The following is a 12,841-nucleotide window of genomic DNA, read 5'->3' on the forward strand; positions in this document are numbered from 1 at the left end:
CAAGAATTTTCACTGTCACCAAGGGGGCAGTTTGTTTAACCCTTTATCAATAAAGCTTTGCCACAGGAATAAAACAAATTTCCCATTTCAGAGAGCTTTCCTCTTCCATATCCCAACAGTTTCACTCTTCAATAGAAATTTCACCACTCCTGTTGACTTCAATTTTAGATCTCTGGTAGTATATTTCTTAATATCTTTTTTCTTAATATCTTTTTTCTTCTTTCTTTCAATACTGTCTGTTTGAAACATTGCCCACTCTTTAGCACTTAGAGAAATGTAAGTGAAAAGAATGTAATTATAAATGTTCACCAAAGATACCAAAGAAATGAGTTTGTTCTCAGTTTCTGAACAGAAAAGACAGTAGGTCAAATTAATCCTCACAGAAACTCAGTGAAGTCCTTGGTGTTATTTCCTGAGGAAAGTACTATTCCAATATATATTTCAGAAACATCCTTTCTTGTTTGTAGATTCCTACATGACTTTACAACTTTTCCTCGTAGCATAATCTTTGCAACTAAAATAAATTAATACAAAGGTCTCATGTACATGAGCACTTCATTAATGTTACAAAATAAGTTAATCATGTGTTTGTGATAAACATCTTTAAACATGCAGGAACAAATGTAGCATGACCAACCATGGAATTATGCAAATAACACACAGAAAAATTGAGAAAGTAGCTTTAGAGTCTGCTACAGCGTATAGAAAAGTAGAGGAAGAGAAGAAAAAGCAATGCCTCAGCATTGCTCAGAGCTCCGGAACTGGATAGGGAAAGAAAAATATTTGACCATTGATCTCGTACTACTCACAATAATCAAAAGCAAAGCTCCCATTAGGTAAAAAGACATCAGATCAAGCTTTTCATGAAAAGGGATAAACTTCTCTCAGGGGTCTCACTCAGAGATTACCACTGAATGGATTCAAACATATGCTTGTAAGTCTTCCTGAAAACACCATCTTGGGTGTATTTATAAACAAAGGAGAGACACACAGAAGATTTTCCTGAATCAGACCTCACATGAGGAAAATAGCAGACAGAAAGGCAGAAATGAATGGAATTGTAACGGAGAGAAGTAATATAATCTCCTAGCCAGATTTAGCTTCTTGAAATAAGGAGACAAATCAGATAAATGGTCAGTCTTCAGTGAATACATGTTTTAAAATCCTTTCACTGTGTCTTCATGCATTTACGCTCTGATGATGGATTTACCTTTTCTGCAGTCACATTGGACAAAAAAATAATATGAATATTATAGGTTATAATTTGCAAATGTTTGTGTTTTCAAGGGAGCTCCTTTGACAAATAAACCCATTTACAGCCTGACTTCTATGGTCCATTGTTAGAAATGAGTAAAAATTTGAAATAATTGAGGGAAAAAAAAACAACCACCAAACCTTAAAATCAACAATAAGCAAATTAAACACAACAGGACATAATTTCTGAATGGGACTTCTCTGAAATAACAGATGAATAAACATCATACAGGAAATATTCCACGATTGTAAAATAAGTCATGATTATTACTCAGAAACATTGTATGGTTATATTGATGCAAGTTTATAAAAAGCTTTGAATTTTCATCTTGAGCAGCAGAAAAATCTGAGGTGAGATTTTAAGAAGAAAAAAAGATAAAATACTGAACTTTCTATACATAAAAAAGACATCTCAAAAAATTACTGCAATTCTCAGAAGTTCAGTTTCTTGCATGTCCTCAACTGTCTACCTCTAGGACAAGAAAGAGATTGTCAGAAGAAATAAGATAACCATGTGACCAAAACGAACATTCTTAGCAAGGTATTTGTCAGTGGACACCAACACCAGGTGCAAAATAAAAACAGCCACTGAAACTTTTGGTTTGTGGACTTAATCTGCTTTGTACACACTCTACGAACAGCTGGCTGAACTGAATGACTAGGCATGCTAAGATTCAGTATTTATATAGATTTTGCAATAAAAATGGGCATTATTTATTGTATACACTGTTAATTTGTATTTTCCTTTCTAAAAATGCTTGAGAAACAAAGTACACCAGAACAGCACTCGAAATCACCTTTCACCTGGATGCAGGCTACAGAGGAAGCTTCCTCAGCATCATGGAGAATAATTGGATATGATGGTTCTGGAAACAATCTTCCTCTTTTCAAGAGATAAGCTTTATAATATTACCTTCACCTTAAAAAACAGAGCAGTAGCTTTTGAAAACCACAGAGCAGATACGTTACTGAACCACACTCACGTTGGGTGAGATCCTTGATACACTGCAGTCAGTGGGGAACTACTCTGAGCTACTACAGAGATGGTTTTCAGCCCTGTAAAGTACAACCCGACATGCAGTTCCACTGGTCAAAAGCAACACAATGGCATCAAGAGTGGTAAAAACGAGTTGTACAGCCCTTCTCAGCTGTCAAGGGAAAATAACTATTTTTATTTGGCCTGATGTAAAACTTAAAGAAAATGGATTAGACTCTAAAACTTAATTCTGATCCTGACTTTCTGCATGACCATGAGTCAATTTCAGAATCAAGATAGCTCCCCACCTCTTTAAATCTTCATGTCACTCAGATGAAAGGCATTTTGTAGTGTAAGTGCAAACTCTTGTTATTTATTAAAGGAGATATGTACCACAGGACCACAGTTAATGTTTTCAGGGTCTCTCTTTACCTTTAAATCTAATAAGGCAATTATCAATTAATGACCACATCACCTCTATCAAAAATATAAAAGCAATATAAGCATGCCCACACCTGACCAATCAGCCATCTTCTGCAATAAGTTGCACAATTTTATCTACTTATTCTAATGCACTCCTACTTCAGTAGACTCTAGCAGTCTTAAGTGGATACACTTACACTAACCAATCCTAATTCCTGTGGGTGGTATGCTGGCGCTACGGCTGAGGCACTCTCAGCTTTAGTTTATGAGCTACTCAGAGGTTATTGCAAAGACCAGTTCTCCCTTCCTTACACTCAGGCTTCTCAACTCAATGCATCCACAGGTTCAGATTTCCAAGCCAGCAGGCAGGTCTAACAAGCAAAATATTGTTTTAAGCTGTAAAATACTTATAGTAGCCACCCTATTAAACTTTATAAGAATGTACAGCATCCAGAGCAATATTTGCCAATTCATTTATGAAAAAAAGAAAGAAAGAAAGAAAAATGTAGACTGACTTCAGTGACATTATATTAAGAACGATGTGTTACTGGGATTACTGTATTTCCTACAACTTACTGCACAAAATTAGTACCTACATGCGGACAGCAAGGTCTGAAAACATACAATAGTTATTAGCAAGTAAAATCGGCCAGATAAGATTATTTTCTTTAAGTACAATTGAAAGAAATTTCCAAGTTTCTCATGTAACAGCTCAGTTCTTCAGTGTCAAAAGATCAGAGAAGTGCTTTTTCTGTTATTGTTCTGCAGGGGTTTTCAGGGATTTTTTTTTTTTTGGTGTTTGTTTTTTTTCTCTGTTTGCTGTTTCTTTTTAACATGGTAACAAATTACTACTAAGGAAGACGGTACGTAAATGACATTTTAATTTCCAGTCACAAAATGCTTTTTACAGAAAGGAACTGGCTACCCTTGAAAATACAAAGTACTGTCAAAAACAGTGGATTTGATAGAAAGATGATAATGGATAAAAGTCATTCTTAAGACAGTGGGATTAAAAACAACCAATCCAAAATACAGCTCTTCTCCATTTGCCAATTAATATTACCATATACAGATCAGCTTTGCAGTTGAAAAAAAAAAAAAAAAGAAAAAGAAAAAAAAGAAAGAAAGAAAGAAAGAAAGAAAGAAAGAAAGAAAGAAAGAAAGAAAGAAAGAAAGAAAGAANAAGAAAGAAAGAAAGAAAGAAAGAAAGAAAGAAAGAAAGAAAGAAAGAAAGAAAGAAAGAAAGAAAGAAAGAAAGAAAGAAAGGAGAAGACAGAGGCTCCAACTCCCAACGTTTCTTTTACGGTACATTGAACTTTGAAATCACTGGTTTTAATAGTTTTATTTAGAGGCTGACACTGCATCCCATGCAATATCTAGTCATACATAGAAAGAGTAACAAAAAGAAAACGCAACAGAAATAAGAGTCACTGCCTTGAAGCCCCAGCAATCAATGTCCCATTGTCATCAACTAAAACAATTCAGAGGAGGAGCTCTGGCTTGTTTATCATTAAAAACAAGGAAGAAAAAAAAGCTGTACTGCAAAGAATAAACTTAACCATTTATTTTCAACAGATGTGTTTGTCTTTGAAACCATTACAAGTCTCACAATACAACCGGATGTAGTAGTTCTCAAGCTACCCATCTTTCCTCTCAACACCAGCTTCTTTAGACTGAATGATCTCAGAAGTCTTTCCCAAACTTGTTGATTCTTCTATGATTCTTACCAAAGGCTCAGAATGCGAAAATTTTTCATTGCTAGCACCATGCTACGAGGCTGGAATTTTACCAGGAAAAAATACAAGTTCACGTAGCACTACAATAGAAATGAAATTTGCAGTGTGATTAAAGTACAAGCAGAGGGTTCACAGTCTCAAACTGGTTTGCGTGAACTGTATGCACAGATTCCCTGTGGAAAGCTTTTAAAGTTCTGCAGGAGCTGCAAATAGCTGCGAGGCCCAAAGCAAAGCCAAGGAACACTTGGAACTTCTGAGAAACTGAATGTCAACACAATATCATTAATGAAAGTATGCAGTGAATTCTGAGAAGCTGCCTTGCATAGTCTTGGTCCAAGCAATGATTTTAGCAGGTGGTTTAACTGCTTTTCCTGCTACACTTCTTGAACCAGTTCTATTTTGACCATAGAGTGAAAAGCAACAGCCAGTATAAATCTCCTAATCCCTCACTCATGACATTTAAGCAGACAGCGTGGTCATGAACAGTGTGATTCAGGTTAAATTCTCATTAAAGGACTTCCCTGCTTTAAGTGTTTCTCAGTGACAGTTTACAGTGCTAGCACAGGAATATAAGACAGGCAATTGTCTGGAACACTGACAGGAAGCTGTCACCAGACCTTTGCAAGCATCTGAGTGTTGGATGATATCAGGAGGTTACCCATCAACAGAAGAAAAATAATTTCCACATGAAAAATCTCATCTTTGGGGTCTGTATGAATTCTTGATGGTGTCTGACATACTTGCTGTTTCAAATATTTAATATTAGAGTTCAGAGAGACTGAAGAACCCTTGACATTGCAGACAACAGAAAAGCAACCTGACACAAAAGTTGCAGTTAACCAACTACTATTCTTCTGTTTTGGATCCAATAATTTCAGGTACATATATAATTAATACTGCAACTACGTAGGAATATATTCATCATTCAGACTGCAATGGCAATGAAAATAGAGAGGGCTTGCACATCCAGAAGAATCATTCCAGCCTTAAATTCAAACTCAGTGCATGAAATAACCACGTGCATAAATCCATTCCTATTCAGTATGGCAGCCTGTTAGTATTAAAGCATTCTGTAAACCAGTTTACTTCGGCTGCCTGAATATTGCAGTCAGAATGAATGACTGCTGAATTGGGTCCCCATGCTACTATTTCTATCATAACACGTATCCCAACAGCTTCAGTGGTTTAAGTGACATTATGAAGTGGGATGATTGAAAAACCTGCTCTGCAGTCTTTTGCACAATAAATGCTAGACTACAAAAGGAGATGTTCTCATAATTGTTGGCTAGCAAAAAGCTATTTATTCTCTTTTTTATTTGACTGTGACTTTTTGCAACACCTGACGCAAGAGTTGAAAATAAACGCAAGAAATTTCCACCTGTAGAACGAATCACTGAATCAATATCATAAGTTCAGGAATATCTGTCTGTAAAGCTTACACAATCATACAGATGACGGAATTCAATCAGTTCAGGAATATCTCTTTTCATTATATTCATGAATATCCAATGTATTGTCATCTGTACTTAATCTATGAAGTGTGATGACTTAACAAGCAGATGAGGCTTAAAAGTAAGCTGCTTCTTCATTTAAAAGAAAAAAACAAACAACAAAACACTGAAGAAGTTTTGAAGCATGAGGATGAAAGCCTCAGCATTATTTTTTTTTTTTTACATAGAGAGAATTCTTCTGATTTCAAAGCCACGCAACCTTCAATTTGTGCCATTACCAAACATGAAGGAAAACACAAGCTGTTTTAAAATATCTCCAGATGTCTCCAATATCCATATCTATTGAAGAAACAGAATGGACACATCTTTAGAAGTAAACTGGCAGGCTGATTTGTCCTTTTTTTCCATTGCCACACATCACAGCCTATCACACAGTCTCTCCTTTAGGCTCCTTAGACACACAAGAAGTGCAGAATGGCTTGTTGAACACATGTACATAAAACCACACACATCATTACTGAGAACATGATAGAAGACACCATGATAGAAAGTTATACTACCCAAAGCTATAGAGATATAGTAAGGTTTTCATTGTGTGCTTAATGCATCAAAAAGCACAGCTTTAGCTGTGACAAACATCCAAAGAATAGCTTGCAAAAGCTATTATCTTCAAGCTAATTTATACTGCTCCACATGCTCCATAAATGATTATGAAAAAGACCAAACAAACTATTTTTCCAATAAATTTTTTTGTTTATCCCTCATTATAGTTAATTTTTTTGGACAATGAATATGACCATAGAGCTTTTAAGTGCCTGGTGTTGAAGCCCACAGGCCTACGCAGAAGATCAGTCAGCCTAAATCCAAGTCTGAACTAAGATCAAAACAAAAGAAGTACAAGTTCAAAACCACAAGAATTATTAGTTCAGCTTGTCAACTATATTTTAATAGTTTTACAAGACTAATTCTGAAGCTGTTGTGAAAACTAACTGGCAAAAAGAGACAGCTATAACTTATCAGGAAAAAAGTACAAAAAATGTAAGCAATCCTGAGTGATTCTCAACAGCTGCTTTTTAAAAACAGAATAAGGATTGCAAATGCATAAACTCTGATGAAAATACTGATTTATTTTTAAGTATGCTGTACTTGGAAAATCATTATGAACCAAAACAAGGCAGAGCTGAGCAATGGAAAAGCTGTAAGAAATCCATATGAGCTTTGTCTTTTCATATTTTTTTTCCCAGACAAATTCAGCTGCCCTCACTGTTCATTTCTGGACCCCAAACAGAATTTCCCTCCCTCTCCTGTATTTCTGCCACCTTCAGTACAGTCCTCTGAGAAGTGACTCTTCCCATCAGCCCCGTGGAGCCAGTTACCCATTTGCTTGTCATTCAGATCCTTCCCAAAGATCCATTCTCCAACACATTTTCAGCATTCCACAGACATATGCAGTTATGCGTACATACAAGACTAAAACTCAAATCCAATATCTTCAATAAATAATCCATTATAAATAAATAATCGTGCTTCGTATCTGTTGGAACAGCATCTCCTCCTCTATTGAAATGGGACTGCCTGTATCCAGTTGGAGTGGATCAAGCTCTGCACTGGAGAAAGGTGCCTCAATAAGCAGAGTTCTTAATGTGTCCCTTCTCCTATTTGTTTTTTGTTGTTTTTTTTTTTTTAAATATATAGCTGTCAGGTCCGAGTTTTGCTCTGAAGAAGCATGAGTGGATTTTATTAAGGATCAGGTTTTGCAAGGGACTTGAATAGCATTCAGATTCATCCCCACTGACTTGGTGAAATTCAGAGGAACTGAGGGGAATTTTCAGTCCAACAGATGTCACTTGGTGCAACTAAGGCATGTGTAGGGCTAAAGCAGAGCACAAGCTCTCTAATGACTTCTTACTACATTAGTCCAATCCTCCTAAGTCCCTAAACACCAAAACAGGTGTCTCAAATCTTTCATTTAGTAAAGAGACACTGTGAAAGCAATCACATTTCTAGTTCAGAACAGCATCATGAAGACTCTTTGTGATCTAATAAACAGAGAAGTTGCTGTATATCTTAATTTACAAAATAAATACCAAAGTTGCTCTTGGAAAATATTAGTCCAATGCATCACTTTCTATTGTCTGTAATGACAAAACCCTTTATAAGACATGAAAATACCCCACTATGTAAGGAAAAGAGATCATAACAATAGGTTTCTTTTTTATTTTTTATTTAAATAAAAGCTAGCTTCAACAGGCAATGGAATGTGCAACAAAAAGATTTAAAAGAAGGAGATTTGAAATAAAGATCTGAAATGAGAAAGAAAGAAAGAAAGAAAAGAAAAAAGAAAAAAAGAAAAAAGAAAAAAACAAGGAAGGAAGGAAGAACAAGAAAAAGAGAGAGAGACTAGAAGAAAGACAACAGCTTGTCTCAATAAGAAATTCTCTGTGGTATCTCAACTAATATTTATCTGTAACAGCAGATCCCATTTCACTGTTCATGGCACTGCCTGTGTGATACAAGCCAGCAATTGGCAATTATGCAGACTGATGAATAATAATCTGCTACAAAGTGTTAGAAAGGAAGAATATTGAGAAAGACAATTGGGAGAAAGTAAATCCAAGAGAAAGCTGAAGATACAGAATTTGTTTTTGGCAACCCATTTCCGTATCCCAAGAGAAAACTGCTTTCCAGCTTGGTCCAGCAACAGCAACAGACATGCATAAACAACAGTAAGAATGCAAATTTTGGCTTAGCACCACACTCCTGGCTGGTGCAAAAGTGCCCTGACATGAGATGGGCAGGCAGCATAGGCTCCATGGTGGGCAGCACCAAGCACAGCCTGGGAGGTTCTGGGAGACCTCAGCTTCTGCTGAAATAATTTCCAGGCACTCAAGACCAGGCCTGTGGTTGTCCAGTGCCAGATGTTACACAACACATTCCTGGAACAAGCTCAGGGTAGATGAGAAATGCTATGTTTAGTACAGGACATAATGGGTTATGAATCAGGCACACTGAAGACAAGAAGCTATTCTCTTTTCAAAAGGACGTACTTCCAACATGCATAAAACACACCAGTAAAACAGTGACTGCGACTCTGAAAATATCACTGCAACCATTTATTCCATTTAACACACCACCTGTACGACAGAAAATAAAAATACATGAATACAAATGGAAAGTAAAATTTTTAACACAGTTAAATGTGCCACACACAGAGACATTTTCATACAGCATTATCATCCAAAATAGGAAATGTCAAGAACTATAACGTCAGTGAAATCTACTAATAAAATTATATTTTATCAAGGCTAAATCCAATGGAGACAGCAATAAAAGCTTGGTAAACAACATTAAATGAAGCTTTAGAAAAAATATTAAAGGGAAAAAAAATGAGCAACATTTTTTATTTTAATTTCAAACTTGACTATTTCGATCTAATGGAATTTTTACTTTTGAAGTTAATTGGAAGACCGAATTAAGGGCATTATTCACCTATGTTCCTACAGAGGAGGTGCAACCAAGTGGCTAGCTGTCTGAGTTCCAACGTACATCCACGCTCTTAAATAGCGGGTATAAGATGGTCCCTCTTTCAAAAGCAACTCCTTGACTTGTGAAGCAACAGATTATTTTTGTGGCCAGAAGGAGAAAGAAATTTGAAGCAAACAAACAAACAAAATAAAGTGAGAAGAACCAATGTGAAGTAGGGGAGGAGCCAAAAAAATCCAACCCCAAAACAACACCATCCACCCCAAATTTCTGTTAAGTCAAATCAATGGAATTATACAGGAAGGGTCACTAGTTATGGAGTCTACCCAGTTATTTTTCCTTTGCAGATCTTCTGACATAGGTTTTTGAACTTCTGACCAGGCTAAGCCTGTGAATGAATTCAGTCCTTCACGGCATTCACAAAGATAATTGAACATGGTAAAGAGGACATGTATAGAAAAGATCTAATATTTTATAAGGAAAATATACACATCTTTTTGAAATTGACGGAGCAGAACACAATTGGCCACCTCACAGTTCATGCTTTTCACATAAAATTAAAGGAAAATTAAATTGAATGAACTTTTCTTTGCCATCCTGCCATTTTTTATTTTACCCTTGATTTAGAAAAAAAAACATACTTCACTGAAACATAACACCAAACTACAGACTCAGGGTACACAATATTAAAACAGCTATGAAGACTGAAATCTAAAATGGTTAGAAAAATGTATTGTAAAAATAGCTCCCTAGTGGTAGTCAAGGACTTGGTCTCAAAACACTTCCACGTGTAAAGAATACGCAAAGAATAAATATTTACTGGAATACTAGAACAAGAACAGTTCTGCAAACCACCTGTCTATGAGTAGCACCACTCCTTATACAAAAAGCTGTTGTCATAAGTGCATGATCCTGCAGGATGAGATGAGAGAATGAAAAATGATACAACATTTCAGATAAGAGAAAAGTGAGTTAAAAGGTATTCGGCCTTCATGCTGATGAGACATCATTCTTTTCAGAAAAGGCTTTGCTTATCAGGCAAACATCTCACGGAGAGAGGCCTTGAAAGAAGCATTTTTTTTCCAAAGATAATTTCTGTTTAGAGAAAAGAAAAATTGTTTGAATGAGTGGTTTTTAGATGCATAAACCTAATAAGACACAGCTGTACTTTTTCCTTCTCCAAATAAATAAATTTAAATCAGACTGAGAAAACAACAGTTAATAATCTAAGAGGCAGAAATGAGAAGAAGACAGAGGAAGAACGCGTTTGAGACTGACCTTCAGTACTCATGAACATAAGAAAAACCAGGTAGATGTCATTCAAATGGCAGGTGACTAACCTCTCAAATGGTTACTCACCTTCCCAAACATCCACGAGCATGAAGAAACTACAGAAAAGAATTCAGCTAAAAAAATGGGATTGCAGAGCAGAGAAATTTGAGGCAATGTAACAGCCACAGATACCAGTAGGCACAGTCAGTTCCTTCCCTACCTGAACTGATGATGTCTGCTTTGTGAATAGACATTATTGCTGTACATGAACAGGTAGACAGAGACTTCACTAGTCTCCCTTCTCAGGCTTCAAGAGAAAGAAAGAGATCAGGGTTCCGAAAGCCAATGAATGAAGCTCAAGCAAGGAAAGCTTTCATGTAAATGACACCATGTAAATTGCATCAAGTTAGATTTAAGTTAGAGATGCTCAGAAAAACAATATCCCCAGAAAAAGAAAAAAAAAACAAAAAACAAACAAAAAAAACACCTGGAGGGAATAAAATTGATTTATTTTTTTTCCTAATGAGAATCCTTGAATAATCCAAACCTGAGGGGGAAAAATGCATCATCTTATCTGCAGCATTCTAGGATTTGAGTAATCCACTCTCTTAAACAGCAAACAGCTGAGTATTTTAATAAAAGTTAATTTCCTTGTTGGGAAGTGTAACAAGATTTTGCACATAAGGAACAAAATAAGAAGTTACCTTCAACGCTACATCCACGTGAGGTTTTCAAGACTTTACTGCATTTGACTAAACTTCCATACTAGAACAATTCCCAAATTTAATCATCTCATTTTTGTTACCTACAGTGACGTACACAGGTCTATACATTAAAAAGATGGTCAAGTGTCTGACCTCATTAATTTCTGTTCTGCTTTTGTCACAGATGTATGCACTGAACAAACATAAACATATCTGTTGCAGAGACCAGCCTAATCTGAACGAGCAACCAGCACTGGGCATCCACAAAACAAAAAGATGACCAGTTTTGCCATGTTTGTTTCATAGTCTCGTATGAGAGAAGTCATATTGGACAATAGGAGGTAAACTAACCCAGTACAAAGGGTAGCCAGAAATAAGTTTTAGCAAAAAGACGCAATTTTGGTTTTGCAAAAGCTGATCACAGATCACATAGCAGTTGCATTTCAGGTATTTAGAAATACCTCTTACATTTGATTTCACTGATAAAGACAAACTTTGCCAGCTCTTCACACAGTAACATAAACTTTATCAGAGAGTAATGAAATCTTTGCAAACTCAAATTGCTCCAAAACTATGGAAAACAAAAAATCCATCTGATACACCTGTAACAGAGGAGCAGTACAAAGTACTAATAGATGCACAAAATAATGTTTTCTTTAGATATCATAATGTAGCAACATTTCCTATTCCAACAGGAGAAAAAAACGTATACAGACAACAACACTCCTATTGAAGCTATAGTTAAGAAAAATACTGATATTTGAGATGAAAATACGCTCTGTAAATTTACTTGAATGTGGGAGCACAGAAATAAACGTCATACTTTCATGATCTGCAACAGGAAATATCCAGTTAAAAACAGAACTGGAAACCAAATACTCTAGATGAAAACAATTGCATCTGCAAGCATTTTTTTTCTATAAGAATATATTCCATTTGAAGCAAAAAGAGCATTGCCAGAATATGAATATATGGATAAGAAGAAACTAATTACAGAAATCTTTACTCCAAAACTGAACAATTCTATTGCCAACATCATGTACATAGATTGCGTGCACCTACATTAATCTTTATTTGGAGAAGTGAGCTTTTGATATTATCCCAACTTTCTATACTTTGATCTATGTCATGGAACAATCTCAAACAATAAAGATGAAACTCCTTTTAGATGAAACAACAATGGAAAATGTACTTCAATCACTAATGGAGTTCACTGGGCCAGATCAGAGAAAGTCAGAAGTAAAACACTTTGAAATACTAGAGTGTGATTAGATGAAGCCCTTGGTGACTGGGGAAAAGGCAATGTATCAAATTTTAAGAAGGGTAGAAAGAATGACCAAGGGAACTACTGGCCTGTCAGCTTCAGCCCTGTGCCAAGGAATGTCAAAGAACAGATCCCCCAGGAAGCTATGATAAGGCACATGGAAGAGAGGCTGGTGATATAGGATAATCAGCATGGCTGCACCAAGGACACATCCTGCATGACCAACCTAGTAGCCTTTTATGATGGTGCAAGTGTATCAGCAGACAAGAGAAGAGCCA

At 36.0% G+C, this 12,841-nt stretch overlaps 1 protein-coding gene across 5 annotated transcripts in view; it reads right to left on the reverse strand.

Annotated features, from left to right (window-relative positions):
- Positions 1-12,841, reverse strand: part of BBS9 (Bardet-Biedl syndrome 9) — a 255,445-nt gene that overhangs the window by 73,642 nt on the left and 168,962 nt on the right. Inside the window, exon 22 of one of the 5 annotated variants that reach the window (XM_032442563.1) lies at positions 8,252-8,974. The exons of 1 other annotated variant lie outside the window; for it this stretch is intronic. In XM_032442563.1, the coding sequence (XP_032298454.1) occupies positions 8,874-8,974 (101 nt within the window). In that variant the 3' untranslated portion in view covers positions 8,252-8,873. Of the gene's footprint in view, positions 1-8,251; positions 8,975-12,841 lie in introns of those variants that run through there. 3 more of the 5 variants (XM_032442561.1, XM_015855025.2, XM_032442562.1) reach the window with 3 other exon arrangements.

Source organism: Coturnix japonica, chromosome 2 (assembly GCF_001577835.2).
Source record: "Coturnix japonica isolate 7356 chromosome 2, Coturnix japonica 2.1, whole genome shotgun sequence".
NCBI classification, from domain to species: Eukaryota; Metazoa; Chordata; class Aves; order Galliformes; family Phasianidae; genus Coturnix; species Coturnix japonica.